The 20,253-nt window shown below is 35.5% G+C and overlaps 1 protein-coding gene across 2 annotated transcripts in view; it reads left to right on the top strand.

The window, feature by feature from the left end:
* The window catches only part of LOC113235137 (paired box protein Pax-6-like), a 51,343-nt gene that overhangs the window by 11,010 nt on the left and 20,080 nt on the right, over positions 1-20,253 (top strand). The window contains exon 2 of one of the 2 annotated variants that reach the window (XM_026470732.1): positions 10,091-10,267. In XM_026470732.1, coding sequence (XP_026326517.1) covers positions 10,091-10,267 — 177 coding nt within the window. Of the gene's footprint in view, positions 1-10,090; positions 10,289-20,253 lie in introns of both variants that reach the window. The other variant, XM_026470731.1, reaches the window with a different exon arrangement.

The raw sequence follows: 20,253 nt of genomic DNA, 5'->3' as shown, positions 1-20,253 counted from the left end.
GTGTGTGTGTGTGTGTGTGTGTGTGTGTGTGTGTGTGTGTGTGTGTGCGTGCGTGTAAGTGCGTGTGTTATTATTATTAATAAATACGATCAGATACGTTATAATCGACAGAAAGATCTCGTTCGAAAATCACGTTATGGTCGTTTGCGCTGATTTTGTCATAATTGCCTCCTCATAAGCAGATCAAATTCTCCCTTAGGAATAAGTGAGACATTAAATAGCTTACATATGGATTATCATAAGTTATACTAGTCTCGTTTTCGCACAGACAGACTCGCTCACATTCATTATACCTGTCGGTTAGTACTTCAAAAACAGATTCATACGAAAAGCGACAGGTGTTTCATGGTACTTTCTTACGCGTCACCAACCTCCGTAAAGATTTATGACTCCCAATAATAGATTAATTCACGAAATATGCATCTAGAACGTACTTCAACTCTGGTCTTTACCGTCGTAAACGTTTCGTGGTGGCTGCGATCGACGTCCGCCTCACAGACTACCTTGTAGAAACCGTCAACCCAGAGAAGTCTTCAATGACCTTGACGACCTCATCACTACCGCCAGGTCAATCAAATCGCCGCATGAAGACAGTCCACATCGAATCAAAGTCCTTACCGGCACTTGGGGGCAAAATACAATGCATATGCGCGCTACTGTCACAACCTGGGCCGATTTCTTCCTCTAGAATGGCTGGCGGAAGTGTCCGTACCCACTTGGGCGCCCTCATACTTGCTACTTAGCTTATAATACAGGCAAAGAGTCTTCAGCTCGCCTGCTTTTACATATGCTTCACATAAAAAAAGACCTAAGGCTGTGCACTAATTGGGACTGCTTCCTGGATTTTATCCTTCTTGTTAGGAGTTCTTTTTGAAGGAGATTGCATCTTCGGTATGGTAACCCTCATTCCATATCATATTAGGGAAATTTTTGTCTCTGTTTACTCTGAAATGCAAATGAAATAAAACTAATTAGTTCAGTCAAAGTTATTTTTCAGGTTACACTAAAGACTTATAATTTGATAGGTCATCAAGGGTTAGAATAATTATTATTGAGAAAATTTTGGAACGTCGTATTTATGACAAAATTATGTATCATTGACCTTCATGTTGTAGATGATAAGTCAAAGTCAATGTATTTATTGCTTTTTTGCAACATTACCCTGTTAGGGCGCCGCATATAAAACTATATATATATTTATAATTGTGAAAATAAAAGAACGTAATTCAAACTTATTTTAAAGAAAATCTATTAAATTGAAATAATAATAACAAAACAATTATTATAACATAACAAGCCAAGTCTATTTGCAACTCTTACCAATATGTACTATTAGTGATAATCTACTTTAATACGCCTGAAGACTCGAGGTTTTATTCTATTTTTACCTAGATGACTTCCCAACAACCAAAGAAAAAAAGAATACATTTGCTGGACGATAAAATTAAATGATTTTCTTATAAATGTGATATATTTCTGCTTTTATTTTACCAAAATTAACCTTATCTCTTATTTGCACAGTAAAAGGAATGAATAAATATACTATATTTCTGTATTACTTAAATGTAAATAATAATTCAACTAAAGAGTTTACGCGTGACTTTGGCAGGCAACAGCTGCACCAGGTCAATGAGTGAGCAAGCAGGATCGTAGCTTTATCTAAGATTTCTGTCATAATATTTCTTACATTAGCATTGGTACTTTCGCTAAAATTAGACAGAAAAAATAATAGGACTCTAGTAATTTATTTTAAGAATTTCCACGTTGTTAACAAGTGTGATTAAAATGAGTGACCAACTGTAAAAAGGTAATTGTACAGTTCTTTATACAATGATATGACCTGTTATTTGATAAAACATTGAAATATACATCTTATAAATCGTCGTATGCAAAGCACACGTTCTAAACTTAATAATAGGGGTTAAAGTATGAAATTGCCGATTTGTACTTAAAATCTAAATTGTTTATTTTTTAAATTTTTAACAAATTTATTTAATCAAAATAGTTGCCATTATTATCTATACATTGCTGCCATCTAATGGGAAGGTTATTAATCCCTTTGCGATAGAACTCCGACGATCTAGACTGCACAAACTGTGTGAGAGCATTTTGTACTGCCTCCTGGGAAGAAAACTTCTTGTCACGTAGATAATTGTCCAAATCACGAAAAAAATGGTAGTCCGTTGGAGCAAGGTCTGGTGAATACGGAGGATGACGAATGGTTTCTAACTGCAGTTCCTGAAGGGTCAAAATGGTTTCTCGTGCTGTGTGAGGTCTCGCGTTGTCGTGGAGCAATAATGGTGAAGATCGATTCATGAGTCGGGGCTGTTTTACTGCTAGTTTTGTCAACATGGTTCGGAGTTCGGCACAATAGACATCTGCCGTTATTGCTTGACCAGATCGGAGAAAACTATAGAGAATAACACCATGCTGAGACCACCAAACAGTTACCATTACCTTTTTATTGGTAAGTTTTGCTTTAGGACACTGTTGTGGCATTTGACCTGGGGTCAGCCATTGCATTTTTCTTTTCCGGCTATCATAAAGAATCCACTTTTCATCACATGTTACAATTCGATCCAATATTCTCTTCATTTCTGTACCGGTTCAACAAGGCAACACAAGTTTCAACACGCGTTTCTTTCTGCAGATCAGTCAAATCATGAGGCACCCATTTTTCGTATTTTTTTATTTTATTGATTTGACGCAAGTGAGTCAATATTGTGGGTAAGGTAACGTTAAACCATGCCGCTAATTCCTGGGTAGTTTGACTAGGATCGGCTTCCACTATCTCTCTTAATTCATCGTTATTCACCTGTCTTCCTCGTGACTCGTTCTTTAAGTCGAAATTTCCATCACGAAAGCGTTTAAACCAAAATCGCACGGTGCGTTCATTAGTAGACCCCTCTCCAAACGCAGCATTGATATTGCGGGCTGTTTCTGCCGTGTTAGTTCCGCGTCGGAACTCGTATTCAAAAATCACTCGAATTTTCGCAGTATCCATCTTTCTTGTCTAAATTGAATAACAAAAACAATTGAAAGTCGATATTCAAATGTTTCAAATTAAAAAAAAAAAATCACAGAAACCATTTGAAAAAAGTTTCATTCGAAAACCTCAAACCATGAAGATTCTATGAAAATTCAAAGAACCTATTGCAATAAAACGGCAATTTCATACTTTAACCCCTAATAGTTTCCCTGATTTCGGTAAGTCCTCGTTGAGGACTGAGGGGCTGCATATTTAAGTCTATTTTATTAACAAAATCCACGATGCATTTTAGAACTGTTACAACTACTACTAAAACTTGGAGTACTGCATTTCCAAATACTGGTATTTGGAAATGCGTAACTGGTATGTGGGCACTCAGTGCGTACACATTTATTCAGCCACCACCGGGCTGATACTTGATACCTGAAATCTGAATAAAAATATTTTTTCTGTACAACGGAACTCGTTACAACTCGATGAAACAGTGTTTAAGGGACCATATTAATAGTTTTAATATCGGTAACATAGAAACAGAAAAAATATTATTATTATAAAAATAAATATGTATGTTCAGAAGCGGCGGCGCGACGTATGAAACAAAGCTGTAGTAACCGTCATACAAACAACATTTTTGGATTGTTATACGCCTGCAAAGCGGCAAGGCCGTGGGGCATTCAAAGCTAATAAATAAAACAACAATATCTTTAAGCACTAAAATGATAACTAAATAAAAAAATCTAAAAAAAAAAAACGTCAACTTAAAATCAAGAAAGATATTGTTTGCAGTGCTTTATATTTTTGATCTGAATTTTAATGCGCTGTGTGCTCCGGGACTTGTGGTAGGAAGCGATCAACCCTTCGGCATCAGCTCGCGGGTCGATAATCTCCCAAACTTTAGTTGATGAATTCAGATTCAAGTCTTTATTAAAGTTGTTTTTTTCTTCTTTTAAGAGTTAGGTTCTTGTCGGTGCAGTAATCGTCAACTATCTGTTCTGCAACCTAATTTTTATTTTCTGGTACGACACGACATCAACTTTTTCCCTTATCTACTCCACATAACTTCGTTTCGCACCACATCTTTAATAGTTTCAGAGATATAATGGGTTTCAAATATGCGTGGCGGCAATCTTCTTTATTTAAATAATTTTGTATAATATTAAGTTTTGATAGTTTTCTCTTCAAGATCTAGGATGTACTTCCTAGACGTCTTCAGCCACATAGTTTTTGCAGACCGTTCGTCATTTTTCATAAATTTACCTCTTTTACGTAATTTGGAAACAAATTCGCGTACAATGGTGCACTTTCTTACAATATCTGAAAGTATGCACTTCATTTTATCATCAAATCCGAACATGTAGAATATGTTCTGTTCTTTTTGTGAGAAGATTGATGTCCCTGAACCTCACAGCTTGGGTTGCGGATTCGCAATTGTTTCGCTCTGCGATATTTTTATCTTTGCATTTATTACGTAGTTATTACGTCAAAGAATACGTTTGGTTACCGATATTTACTTAATAGCATTTTACGTGTATTTTAAGATAGCCTAAATAACGGTTACGGCTAAAACACTAATTTACCTCTTTATTGCAATAGGTTATTAAATCATAAAGGTGCTCTCAATTAACCAAAACGGCGTATTGATATTTGTAATAGTTTTCAGTCCCTACTATTTTTAATAACAGACAAAAACATTGTGGAAGTTTAGTTAACTACTACCTATAGGATATTCTCTTTTGAAATAGAAGGTAAAAAAGGTGGGTGCAAAGGATTTTAACAGAAAATACGAAAATATAGGATAGGAAATGCGAATGTACGATCTGTGTTCTACACCGAAAATCACAGATCGTACATTCGCACCAATTATTAAAAAAAACACAAGCACGCACGAACAGTTCGCCTGTAATTAGTAATTTTATCAAAGTCAAATTGTAAAATATTACTAATTTTAAGACGTCATACACACTTGCAGCATTATTTTTGTTTAGTTTTTTGAGTGGTACGCATTTGCAGTGCAAAGAAGGCGACAGGCGTGTCGCTTAACATCCGGCGCACGTCTTGTTCGTCCTGTCACTTGGAATTATAAAATAAAAACTAAGCTAAGAACCGATCCGTAAATTTCTCTGTTCTTAATATCAATAACAATAACTTTATCATAATTCGATGTCATGCGAATTGACTTTTTTTGCCATATATGTATATTCGAGCAATGCGTACGCGCAAACAGGTGACAGTTGCTTGGTTGTTTTGTTTAACTGCCTCCGTGGCCGAACGGTTACCATGCCGGACTGCCACGCAGAGGTCCCAGGTTCGATTCCCGGGCCGGGAGAAATAGTTGTATGGCCTACAATTATTTCTCTCGTGAGTTTGGGTGTAATTTGTGGTTGTCTATATGTGTGTCCATGGCACCCGCGACACAGGGTTTCCCTAGTGCGGGGCTATGTTGAGTGTGTGCGTTATTTATATTTATTTATTTATTGTTGTATTATTTTACTAAGGAAAGGAAAATTGGCGATAAGCGACTTGCCAAGTTCTTGCAAACAGTCAGACAATTTGTATGGATAAATAGGTATATTACGCTTACCTTGTTCGATAGAATAGTCCGACGTTTTGATTTGAACAATTAATTGAATAAGTTATTTGTACAAATTATCCTTTAACCTCTTATGATATGACCCAAACGCTTAATCGCTAAACGGCCAGTGTACGTTAACATGTACTGAATATAATTACATTTTCAGGTATAAGCAAGTATGTCATATATAAGTCTTGTACGAAAAACGTATTTTTCTGGATACCTTATATTCATAAAGAATATTATTATATGGCGCTAAATTTGAATGCAATATTTTCCTCATAAAAAAATTATTACCACCATTTTTAAAAATAATCTATAAACTATATTACTACAAGTTCGTTTTAATGTTCGAAACGGATAATGGTAATATTTTACCGCTAAAAGAAAACATAATTCTTCTTTAAAAAAGTAAGCAATGGAAATGGCAACTACAACCCTCAATTACCCAATTACACGGGAGTCGCAGCAATACTTTATGGATTGGGCATAAATGCCTCGCGTTTGTTTAAAGTTGTTGTGTTATAAATAAGTATTATGCCTCTATTAACCATTTTCTTAGGCTTGGAAGGAAAGAAAGATGTGTTATGTCATAGTATAATAAGATAAGTATGGTAACTCCATACAATACTTTTTATTAGTAGTGGAGCTCCTTCTGAAAGTGTTTGTCTAGGGAGTACTGCCATCTTACCTATTTCTGCTGTCAAGCAGTAATGTTCACATTACTGCGTTCCGGTTTGGAAGGGTAAGGGTGAAAATACAGGCAAATGGAACTTGTCCACTTATGTCTCAGTGTGACGGACGCAGTGGCTGTACCCCTAAGATTTAAATCTTTGCAATTTAAAGCTCTGAGTGGGAATGCACTGTTATGGATAGGCGTGTCGCTTACCACCGGGCGCGCGACTTTTTCATCCCTTGGTTTTATAAAAAAAAGAAAAAAAAAGAAAAGCAGTGTGGTTTGTAAATGTGCGCGCCCGCCGCGCAACGTGTACGGACACACATATTCGCATTATCTTGCAATGCGTTGTATAACACTGATGGGTCGCGTACACGTACAAGCCGCGGTGTTACTTTGTACGGAGTTACCGGACCAAACTTATTTTATTAACCGACTTGAAAAAACGGTGGAGGTTCTCAATTCGACTGTTTTTTTTTATGTACGTTACGCGATTATTCCTGCATTTGTGAATCGATTTTGATGATCCTTTTTTATTGGAAAAAGGGTACCTCAGTGTTAGTCCCATTTCAATTTGAAGCGAATATTCCATCTCCAAGGGTAAGGGATGAAACTAACTCACGAATTCGATTTCACGGACTTTCCAGTAACCGACTTCAATAGAAATGGGCAAAGTGATGTAATTCCACGAATTTTTGAGGTCGTTTTTTTTTTATAAAAAATTTGTAATTATTTTACTATGGTTATATGGGACTTTTACCCATTGGTAACTACCTATTTGCATAGGTACTTACTACCTAGAATGTTGACATTCTCTAATCGCAGAGACCTTATCAAAATTGGTCAAATGGTTTTTAAGTGATGCCGAAAAATTGAACAGAAAGAAAATAAGCCGCAGTTACCAAGGTGATATTATATTTCAATTCTATGCAATTTATTGCACTGTATAAAATTTATAAAGATCTCAACCAACGTATTAGTCGTTATTATATGATGCCCTGTAAGGGTACAGCAAATGAGCCCAGAAGGCAGTTTTTCTGTAACTACAAATAAGTCACTAGAACATTTTATTTTAAACTTAACACATGCTACCTGTACTATCTATATCACTTACTATCGATTACTTTATTTGTTCAGTTATATATTTTATAATAAATTTAATAGATACCATTTAATATTTTTCTTGAAAATTTCGTGGAGACTGTAGTAATATTATGGGCTAGAATTTTTTCAAGTTAATTAAATGCATATCAATAATTTTATTTCAACTTTTAATATGGTTGGGTATTTTTATTATCATAAAATGTGTAGTATATTTGTAGTTTTGATTAAAGGACGTAGAAGGTATTTTTAAATTGTATTCATTTCCACCATTACGTTTCATATTAGTTAGTGGTATACTTATGTTTCCTAACAAATAAGCAAACCTTCTAAATCTATATTTTTGTGAGTGTGGAAACCTTGTATTTGAAAATTAGGGACTTACGTAGACTTAGTTTGTTAAATTTTTCAAACATCGCTTAAGCAAGTGAATAATTTAGTAATAGCAGAACTATTTCCCCATAATAAAAAGCCGAACGACGCTCTGGTTGACAATCTTTGTTTCATACATCATAGTTTCCCAAACGCTGCCCAGCAAGTGATCCTCTTCTAGGCATTTTTCTCAAAGTTGTTTCAACATAATTTCATCAATAAAAAAAATTCCTTCGCCGCGGATAAAGCCGGAAGGGCTTTTGTGAGCGAAGCTAGTAAATAAGTATTTTTTTCTGTATTTTGGTCAATAAACTAAAAAAAAAAAATTGCAAATCTGCCAGAACAATTTCAATAAATTGGCTATTTACAAATATGGTTTCGGTTTTCTCCAAGTTCTCAGATCGTTCCAACATCGTTGCAGCCTTTCTAGCAACTTGTCATGAAGACTACGTTATTTGCGAAGCTCAAGTGTGAGCTATGTTCACTGATTATTTTTATATTCGGCTACTAACGAGGAGTGAGAAAGATTCATTCATTTCAAATTTAAAACTATGATATGTGCAAGGGCACGAAAACAAACAAAACAATGACATGAACATCATCAACCCATTTATTCGTCCCACTAGCTCTGGTCTCCTCTCAGGAGACCAGTGCCAGTGCCAGTGTTTTCAACAGTCCCAGTTTTTTCAACGTGCGGGTTTCATCTCGATGTTTTCCTTGCTCATGACAAATTACAAATTAGAAATCAAAGGAAAGGGCGCTATAAGCATTTGAATTCAGAATTTCATTCTAAAACTAATGTGATAAAAAAGACTATAAAATTTGTAAGTCAATGATAAAATACAAAGGATTTGTAGCGACTGCCGCAGTTAGCTACACTGTAGGTAATCTATATCAAATGTAATTGTATTTGACGTAATCTTCTTGAAACAAACTTGCCTGACTTGTTCCAACTGTGACAACACGTGACATCATTGCCGAATCACCCCCTTGTAGTCAAATAAAATCTTACAGAATTATAAACGCCACTTTATCTAGGTCCAGCTTGCGTGACACGAGGACATGTTAAGAAGTGTTCATGATGACAGACTAGGAAATATAAAAGAATTTTTCTGCCCCTTAATTGAGTTAGCTAGTAATAAAGTAGTTGATTTGATACCCCTTTAACATGATATGCGAGTAATGGCGTAATGAGTGATTACCCACTGAGCAACCCTCGTACCATCACAGAAAGTGCCGGAGGCATCCTCATTATGGCAACAGAGTAAAAAATTGATGCTATTTCAACGAGACATAGTCGCGTCGAATGACTGTGGTAATTTGTTGGTGCTTTGATGGCTCACTTGTACGTTGTGCTGTTGCTTTATGATGTTATAAAACCAGTGATCAAATTAGCAACAATTTTCACTTCTAATCTAAATAGTTGTGTTTGTTACAAATGTCTTAATTAATAATTTTTTATCCTAAATTTTTTGTCCTAATTTATTATTTTTCTTGTGATTTCGTATTTTTAATTTTATAATAATACTTTTTTTCTGGCCGTGGTAACCTACCGTCTATTAAGCAGATGATGTGGGTTCTTGACCGGTGTTTCACCTCTGAGTTTGTCGCAATTTTTGTGCGTTTTTTTGTATAATATCATTTGACGGGACGAACAAGTTGTGCGTCTGCTGTAAGGAGCTCTACTGCTACTAATTTAATTTGAAATTCACCATGGATAGTTGAACTTAGTGGAATAGATGTGGCTTTGCAGTGGAGGTGAACATAGTGAGGAAAGATGCACACATCTGTAAATCAATTTAAGGATGTGTGTGAAGTTCCCAAACACATTGGATCCGCGTGGGAACTACTCTACTAGACCAATCCGTATGTACCATTATGAGAGGAGACCTGTGCCCAGCAGTGGAACTATATATAGGCTAATTATTATTACTATTTTACTATTGGCTTTCATATGACATTCGTAGGAATTTCTAGCGAGGGATTCGGTTCGGTTATTGATTTAGATAGTCTGGTCTAATACCTAATAACCTTCTCCACACCGAACAGATTCTTCGAACCGTGCTTGCTTTGTGGTGTCTCAATTTTGTTTAAACTTATAATAACACACACACTCAACATAGTCCCGCACTAGGAAAACCCTGTGTCGCGGGTGCCATGGATACGCACATAGACAACAAATAACACCCAAACTCGCGAGGTAAATAAATATAGGCCATATAAATGTTTCTTCCGGCCCGGGAATCGAACCTGGGACCTCTGCGTGGCAGCCCGGTATGGTAACCGTTAGGCCACGGAGGCAGTTTACTAATTTTAGTCTGCACGTCATACAGTACGAAAGGAGTACACTCATCTCAATAAAAATTATCTTTTTTTTCAGTGCCAGTATCTCCGTCGTCAACAGGGGGCGGGGGCGGCGGCGGGTCCGGCACATCCCTCTACCCCGGAGCCGCGTCGCATCCTCTCTCGTCCCTGTTGTCGCAGCAGCGGCTACTGGAGTTGTCACGCTTCGGGCTGCGGCATTATGATATAGCACACCATGTCCTGTCCCAGCAAGGTGCTGTTACCAAATTGCTTGGTAAGCAAGTTATAGATTGGACTAGTCTGCCCATTCTTATTAAGAACATCTTGAATACAATCTTGCAACGCGTTTACTTATTTTTAACCGACTTCAAAAAAGGAGGAGGTTTCCAATTCGACTGTATTTTTTTGTATGTATGTTACGCTATAACTCGTTAGTGCACTGATTTTGATGATTCTTTTTTGTTGGAAAGAGGGTATCTCCATAGTCGTCCCATTTAATTTTGGAAGAAATCCACCTCCAAGGATGGCTGCTCACACATGAAGACTCATTTTTATGAATAGCGCTTGAATTTTATTATAAGGAGCAATTATTTTAATGGTTGATTTTGCTATTCTCTAATCCAAGGCGGTTTTCTTTAAACAGTTAGAATCGATTTTTATTATCTCTTGTCTTAAGTCCCGTATAGTGGCGGACTAGGGGTGAATCCGAGTATGAGCACTTTCAGATAACCGATTTCAATAAAACTTGGCAAATAGATGTAATTCCACGAACTTTTGAGGTCGGTTTTTTTCGTACTCTTATTTATTCAGACAGATTACTCTAATTATAAATTTAAAAAACCAAACTCAAAAGTTTGTGGAATTAAATCTATTTGCAAAGTTTCTTTGAACTCGGTTACCGGAATGCGGGTGAAATCCATTAAACCGGTTTCATCCCCTAATTTGCCACCTTTATTAGAAGTACAATATTTTCTTCAAATTTCAATGGAACTCCTATTCAGGTACCCCCTTTCCAATAAAAAAGAATCATTGAAATTGGTTCACAACTGATGGAGTAATCGCGTACAAAAAAATACAGTCTAATTGAGAAACTTTTTTGAAGTCTATATAAAAGAATACATACTTTGTTTGTATTAAATTTAATAGATATTTTATGTTTCAAATAATACGATACAAACTACTAGATTAAATTAATGAAATTGGGTTATCCAACAAGCTGACTGCGATCCTATTCGCATGACTGTATTGATACGTAGCTGTCAGTCACTGAGTCTCTAATCATTAATTGTCGTAAAGTTGTCAGAGACTGTGGAAGGTTTTTTAATGTCCTTTTAAAAACACGATTCAAGATATTCTTATAAGAGTGGTCACCCTATAAAATCTAGTAAGAATTTGCCAATTTGGTATAAAAATGAAAATCATGCATGTAAAACATCGTTGATTATGTTTTATGACTTTACCATGATCGCTATTGATAGACGGTAGCAAACGCATAATTCGAGTAAATTTATACAATTTATTTCGTCCTTACCGACACTCGACACTGTAAACTCAAGGTAGGGGTACTGAAATTGTCATAATCGTTGTGCGGCTAAATGTACTCTCCCATTATAGGTAGTCCTACCGTACCATTAGTCTTTAAAGAAAAAATAAAACGCTGCAGCCTTCACAGTAATTTGTATTGTATTGTATTAATATGTATTTCTATAAACGTATTATTTCTTATCGCTAAGATTGCATTGGTTTTATTGCTTGCAATTGTAAGTTAATTTTTTCCGGTTTGTTTATTTCAACAGGTAGAAGATAAAATAATAGGTACAGTCAATATCAAAAATAACTCACAGTCAGTCTTAATCGCAAATAGCAAAATAAACTTTTTAAACATAATTAAATTATCGATAAAGCAAGCCCAGTAATTTTTTTATTTGTTTTCAGGTATGTAACATGTTCATAAAGACTTTTTATGTTAAGTCGTGATTAAAATGTTTTAATGGCTAAAAGTACAAATATAATCCTCTCTACTAATTTATAACAGGATAATGACATTCAACTTATAGTTAAGTAAGTTAATAAACAGTTTACAAGTTACCTTTTTTCGTGTTCCTTATACAATTTACTTCTCTAAAAATATTTAATTTCTTTTTTCAACGTCTGTATTGTCTTTACCGACAAATCTAAATAAAATACAGTCCACGCATAGTTTCATGGCGTGACACATTAATTCCCTTGTAACATGTAATTCATAATGTCGATGCAATAAATGCAAAATAAAACCTTAATTCTTGGCGACTAAAATTCTTTGTTAAAATTATTTGTTAAAATAATATGTTAAGAAATTTAGAAACGCTCGAAGCAAGGTAATTGATAAAGCGAACTTCTGCCTATTGGGTATCGGTTCCACCGCAATTAGTGTATATATTATTTATAGAGAACTCGTTGGGCACTCTTCAGCGTTGTATTGATTTATACGACCGTTCTAGAGAAATGCCCCGCGGCCCGTTATGCCCTGCAACTAAGTTATTTGCGATAATTACTTTACCGCCCGCCTAGAATGATCAATATGCTTCACTGTAACGCAACGCGATTGGCCCGTGAAGCTGCTATCTTATTCAGTAGCCTATTATTGTTTTACAGTTACAATTTCTACAAAATCGTTTCATAAAGCTTGAGGAGATGTTGAACGAAACGACCTGCAATTTTTAGTGTGTAAAACTAAGATACAAATACAACCTGAGCACTGGGCCTCTAAAAGTATAACCATTAATTAAGCATATAAACGATACCAAAGCACTCATTGACAACTCGGTAATTTGTCGAAATCGACGCGGCGAGGAACTGTGGTTAACTCGGTTATAATAACAGAGTCGTGGCAAAAATCTCAATCGCTATTAATCAACGATAAGCCATCGTTGGAGCCTGCCGCGACGAAAGCTGCTATTGACGAAAGCTTAGATCCTAATCGATTCATAAAACTTGCAGCGTGTTAATTATAAGCCACCGGGCGGCGGAGGAGCGCCCGCGCCGCCTCGCCGCGAGCATGCGCTCCCAATGCGCCCGCGCAGTTCAGATGTGGGAACTATCTTATCATCGGTGATTCTTCACAGCTACAACCGTATATTTGACTGTTTCCTTCCAATTATCGCGGCTGTATTTAACGCAATATTTAATCGTCGTTCGAAACAAACAACGCTACGCGAGTTCAGTTTGCAGTCACATTGCACTTCCTTTTGCACCCTATTTAATTACAGGTTGAGACGAAATTTAATGCCTTTGAGGCAAAAAAAGTACACTGAATCAATCGTGGAAATAAAACCTGGAATTTACGAAACCCTGTCAGTAATTTGAATGTGCGCTCATGAGGTAGGACAAAGTAGTGGAAACAATTAGTGATTTATAATTCTAGGTTAGAGTTGAAGCCAAGCGTTACTTTACCTCTACATCGGCGGACACTTGGTCTAATGCAATTAATTCGATCAATTAGATCTGTCCCTAATATATTATTAGAACACATGCTCACTTTGTGTTTGCTCAAGACTCGTGAACTTAGGATTGGAATGCATCGATGCGTTTCTTTCGGCGGGTAATTTTTTTTTACGTTTACATCGCTTAAAACAACAACGCTTAAAACATCTCGAAATAAATGATGGTATCGAAAAATGAGGTAGGTTGTATCTATGATATATGTGACAATACTCAGCACTCAATAATTTTATTGCCCTCCAACGTGATCTGAAGATATAATTCCGAAAATTGATGACATTAGTACCACATGGTGTACAGTGTTCTTTACCTGTTGTACTCTTTTCTACGAGAAGTTATTACGTTAAAAAATTAACTTTTTACGTACGAGTGTTCCAATGTGATTCAAGTTATGAATGTTACAAAATTCAGAGACAAATTAGACTATCAAAAATATTATCATGTACTTCATTCTTATTCTAGATGGAAAGTAACTATGACGAAACCCGAACTTTAAATTTCCTTTACTTTTGTGGCAATGGTTCTATTTTCACAACTCTTTCACCATAACTCCGAAATAAATTGATCGACACTATTGGAATTACTAGAATACCTTTCTTAACATGTCCCGTACATGTCATTTCATCGCTTAAGCATCATTCTTCCTAAGGTGCTCAGCATAAATACTAGAGTATGCTTTGCAACTCTAATGCAGCAGTACTAGAGTAATTTTACGCAGCCATTAATTCCACTTCACTAAAAATGCCTCAGGAGCTGCGACATATCATTAATGCCATATCATTGTGTGAAGCCACTTTAAGGAAAAAGTAAATTAAGGAAGTTTGCCTTTTATGTCAACAGATTATTTTTTGCAGTAGTGTCAATGAAATAAAATTGTGAAGTTTTATTATAATTGGTCATCAATAAAATACTGCTTAGTAGCAATTCACGTACCTTATTATTTTATTACTATTATAATCAGCTGCAAATACTTTCAAGTTCTTTTCAATCGCACTGTAAAAAATGTGAAAAGACTTAACAAACTTAACAATACGCAAAAACAGAAGACACATCGTGCATTCCTTTATTTTTCCATAGAAGACATAATATTTATTGAAATAGTATAACATTTAAGAGCTCTTGAAATGTGCTCAGTAGCCCTAAAAACAAAATTTTTTCACTGGGGTTGTGGTTATAGTCATTTTCGAGTAATTTAGACGTCGATATTGATATTTTTGAGTTTTTGAAATTTTGTAGTTTAAAGTTATTGGCCATTTGTATGTTATCACTTGGCCATTTCTACACTGGTAAAAATAAAGTTAATTTCGCTGAAATAAATAGCAAAAGTATTTAGGCATTTGGATTCTGTTTTGCCAAATGTAGACGCATGCAGACTATTCTCTTAACTCTTCAACCATTGTTTTACAGCTACAAGATAAGCTGTATTTTCCAACAGTGTTTCACTAGGGTATATAAAAAATAATTAAGTCCGTTGATTGGCTGGCATCTGATTTTTGTATACTTATTTGGCTGGCTCATCAACCCAAAGTGGATCTTGACCTCTGACACCAAAGTACGCCATTTTTCGGTCTTGTGCCAGTTCCGACTGTTCGGGCACATTCAGCTCCTTCAGGTCTTTGGCGACTCCATTCTTCCAACCATATCTCGGACGATGCACTGGACGAGTTGCCCCAAATATGCTCTTTTGGCAGCTCGTTCCTCTCCCATTCTTTACAAATGTCCTAGTCAGCGAAGTCGGGCGGATTTAGTTTCCCGATTACGTGCGGCTCAAACACTAGCTCTTCGATCTTTCTCTTGAAGCAGGCCCTCCAATTCTGAAATTTTCCTTTGATTAGTCCTCATTACTCGTCCTCGTTTTTGTTTACATGATAGCTTTTAAACCGATCCGTTAGTAGGGTAAAGTATACGGAATCTATACTTGTGTAGTGTCAATCAATTTTCGCCTGTGGTGATTTTGTAACGTCACGTGTTCCGTTCCCACGGAAGCCTTGGTACGAACCGCCCAGGGCTGTCATGTACGACCACTTACGTGTTTAACATAGGTACAGTCTTAGCTTAAAACTTATTATCTAGCCCAAACGGTTTCCTAGTTGACGGCAAGGAAATGGGCACGCATAAACATCTCCTTTATACAAGAGTTAGAATATTAAATTGTCAGTTAAGGTATGCAAAGCGATTGATGGACAAATTACTTCGCGAATATTATAGATTCAGGTAACAGCAGATAGGAACGAAAAATCAAAATCATTATATTCAGTTTATTGAACATCATGATGTTTTACTATCATGATTTTAAATTTTGTTTGTGAAATTATTCCACTAATTTGTTATAATTATTAATACAAAGATCGAACACTAAGAAAAATTCCTTCGATCCGGCTGGATTCAGTCACGAATTGCTGAAAGCGCTGGTTTGAATCCAATCGGATCCAAAAATGTTTTCTTAGTGTTTGTTTTTTGTATTAATCAAAATAATTTTTAAGCATTGACTCTATTTTTTGTACCGCTTTTGTTTTGGAGCCTAAAACTACAATATAAATACACAGAACTACGTCTTATTTGTTTTTGTGATTGCTCTAGAAACAATTTGAGTGTACAAAGCAATCAAAATCATAAACCGGGTAATTTCATATTAAACCGGTCATTTTATTTCGATGTAAATTTGGTAGGCAGCTAATGATACCTACTCAAGATGATTGTCCGCGGATCGTCGCTACGGGTAATGAAGCCGTATTTAGGCTTTGGTCCTATAATCAAAATTGAATTACCAGAGTTGACATTCTTGCTTCACGACCGATGCTTTTTCTTTTTCTGCTCCAATTCTCGTAGGCTAATTTGAATTTTTAATAGTCTTTACTGTCGATGGCGTGTTATTTTTGGAGCACAATGTTGTACATATCTATCAAATATTGTAATGATATGGTGGGTGACAAAATATAAAGCCTTTATAGTTTGTATTTTTCTGATAATGATAAATTTTCCAAATATACCAAATATCGAATACGATTGAATTTTAGGTTTTTTGTGAGATTGTTTGAAATTAGTTAAAATTTGTGAAATACGTGATTTGTACGTATATGTCAGGAGTTGCTAAACGAAAAGGTATCATCATCAGATTTTAATTAGTAAACACAAAAACATTTGCAATAAAATGGAGCCGTTGGCTGCGAAAATTCCAGCTCGGTGAAGCGAGTCGTCCGTACAAGCGCATAATAACCCGTCATACCATCGGATAACCCGTCTTACTATCAGCATTCGCACTACTATTAATAGAAACTTTATAATTTATAAAATTACTACATTTGTCGTAATTATAACGTGACAAGGAATGTTCAGGTTGTGACCGAGTCCTCGACTCGACACGCGCTAAGTTTTATGTAATGACTAAAAACATAAGGTGTTTATGTAAGTAAAAAAATTGAAAATAATTGCTTCTGAAGAAGCAGGCGTGTTCTGGTTTACATTTTCGACAAAAAGTCGATCAATCACTGAATCAAGCATCGTTAACATGGGGTTGTGCATTAAGTTCAATAAATCAGGGCCATCCAGACCACTTCGCCGCTAAAGATTTTGATCTATTAGCTGCATGACGGTGCAGTACTGGCGCCGGTTAGCGCCACCACACCACTGATATAAAGAGCCACTTTTAATACAAATTTAATTAACTGGATTTGGGCCCCTTCTGTGCCAGATACAAACATCTTGTCCCTCTTTATAGACGCACCGTGTAATGACTTTGAGCGCCCATAAATGACTCTAGTGTGAAAATTTATTAACCACCGTTTTTGGAACGTATTATACTCTTTATAACTCTCATTTCTACCTTCACGCGTATCGATGATGATTAATTGTTGATCTTTGTTTTCAAACTGTCCTTTTAAGTGAATGCTACAAAAACTTTATTCGATGTTTCATCACCCTATTAACGTTGCATGCATTGTGTAAATGTCTCTTGCACAAGCAGGTATGAATAATGGCATCCTTATATAAATAGTTATTAAGTTTAAACATGGAATATTAAAGAAAATAATTAAAATAATAAAAAGTTGGTTATTGTTTATGCTGTTACGAATTGACACATAGCGGGGCGTTAAACACGTACTCTGGATGGTAAGTCGGCAGCTATAGCACGGAGCGCGCCGGGAGCACGCGCATACGTTTCGTTCAAATGATAGACATTTAGCTACAATTTCAATGGTACCTCACACGATCCGCCTCTGCCTAGGCAATGGCGAGTAATTGGCTCCGGTCATGCGATTACGTTGCTAGCCGATTTAATTATCGCAAATGATCAGTGTGCCGGCCTCCTGCAATTTACCTATCAATCACTATGAGAGCAGGTCGGCTATTGGCGTTCTGACTCCAACAGCGATATGGATTTCAATCATTCAAGTAAAATACAGCGTACGATGAAAGGTAGTATTGAGTTCAATGGGTTTACACATTTATAGCGACGGTATAATTTAATGTAACGGTTGATATACTATTAATTCACTAACACAATTTAATAATTTTCACGTTATTTAATAACCATAATTTAGTAGCAGTACCGCTCCTTGTGAAAGAGTTCATCCAGGGCAGTACTGCCACATTACCTATTTCTGCCGCCTAGCAGTAATGAGGCGTTACTGCGTTCTGGTTTTGAGGGTAAGAGTTGGTAAAACTACAGGCACATGGATTTGTCCAATTATGTCCTTGAGTGATGGACGCAGTGGCAGTGTCCCCCAGATTTTTGCGATTTAAAGCACTGAATGGGATTGGGTCTATTATGCGAAATGCCCATAGCTGAGCTACAAGAGAGAACAGCAGCAATGAAAATTGGTATAAAAGAGGAATTGAATAGAGTCAGGTAGTTAAAGTTGGATGAGAGCAAAGCGAGCCACAAATAATTAGCTTTGACGTGGCTCGAGGTTCGATAGTAGGACCATTGCTATTCCTTGTTTATATAAACAGCATCAAAGAAATAGGGTTAAAAGGTGATATTACATTGTTTGCTGACGATACCAGTCTTTTTATTTCGGATATTCAGTAGAGGATGTAATAAAGGACGCTCAAAATGATCTAAAGGTATTGAATGCTTGGTTCCAAAGCAATATATTGACTATAAATACTTTGAAAACAAGTTACATGAACTTTACAGCCAAAAATAAAAAGATGGCTAACTACGATCCTCTAAAAATAAATAATCAATCAATCTCAAAAAATAACAATGAAAAATACCTTGGTATGGTACTAGATAGTTGTATGACGTTTAAACAACATGTTAATAAAATAAAATCTAAATTGACATGTCTTACGGGAACACTTCGAAGTATCGTCAAATGTCTCCCACACAAAATTAGATATAAAATATATAATTCCCTTGTTAAACCTCACATAGACTACCTCACTGAGGTTTCCCCAAACGGCAGCAAAAACTAATCTTGACTATGTTCAGACTGCACAAAACAAACCGATTAAAGTACTTTTTAATTACGATTATTTGACATCAACAAATAAAATATACAAAGATACCAAGTTATTGAATATTAGGCAAACATACAAATATCAAACTTGCATATTAATTCGTAAAATATTGAATAAAACTATGCATGTGTAATAACTATTAGCAAAACTGAGCAAATGTCAAAATTGAGACCAAGACTTCACAAAGAAATTAATATACGCCCTGCACGTACAAATTACGGAAAAAAATGTTTATAACAGTTAAAAAAGTTAAAATGTTTATAACATTACCAAAAGACATAAGAGAATAAAAACAATAACGACGTTCAAGCGATTGCTTAAAACACACTTATTGAAAACTTCCTAAATAAAATAATATAATAATAATAAAAAAAATTTCGCAGCCAATGGCTCCATTTTGTTGCAAATGTTTTTGTGTTTGGGTGAATTTCACTTTCTGAATTTCAATGGCACTTTTTGAGTGATTTTTGTAAACGTACAAATAAGTTCAAGCAATGTCAATAATTATAAAATCATAGAAATATTTAAGTTAAATACAACAAAAACGATATTTTAGGTCACACGAATGAGATTGCAGTAACACGAATGATTTTCTCATAAATCTAAATGAGAAAGACGGCACAGTAATGGGAAATTATTACTGCAACACACATTTGCGGGGGGGGGGTCTATGTTGAGTGTGTGCGTTATTTTATCGTTCACAAAAGAACATTTAACATGTAACAAATATATTTTAATATAACTTCTCGTATCAAAATCCTTCTCATCCGTGTAAGACCATCTATCTATATGTAATTAATAAATAAATCTAAATAAGTATTTTGTTAATGTCGTATAAACTTGTTGTACATCAATATATCATCATCACCACCATCAACATCATCATCATGATCACCATTATCATCAGCATCATTACCATTCACGTCATCATCACAATCATCGTCATCATCACTACAATCATCATCGTCATCATCACCACCACCAACATCGTCACCACCGTCATCACAATCACTATCACATCTAATCGTTATATTTCAAGTAAATGTTTGGCTTAAAACAACTATTTGACTTAAAAGTAGACAAGAATGAGAGCGACAATAATGATATTTGGATACATTTTTAATTGTCAAGTGTGTAAAATTTGCTGGACCGTTATAAAAGTGCATGGATTTTAAAGTTCCTTTTGTCTAATTGATGTACAATAAAGTTTATATTACTATTAATTATTTTTATTATTATTGATTATATATTCAATTATTTTTTGTGAAATTACTCCACTAGTTTGTTATAATT

The sequence above is a fragment of the Hyposmocoma kahamanoa genome, unplaced genomic scaffold, assembly GCF_003589595.1.
Source record: "Hyposmocoma kahamanoa isolate Upper Pololo Valley unplaced genomic scaffold, ASM358959v1 87, whole genome shotgun sequence".
In the NCBI taxonomy this organism is placed as follows: domain Eukaryota; kingdom Metazoa; phylum Arthropoda; class Insecta; order Lepidoptera; family Cosmopterigidae; genus Hyposmocoma; species Hyposmocoma kahamanoa.
Note: the sequence above shows the minus strand (reverse complement) of the source record. Positions and strands in the feature narration are given on the sequence as shown.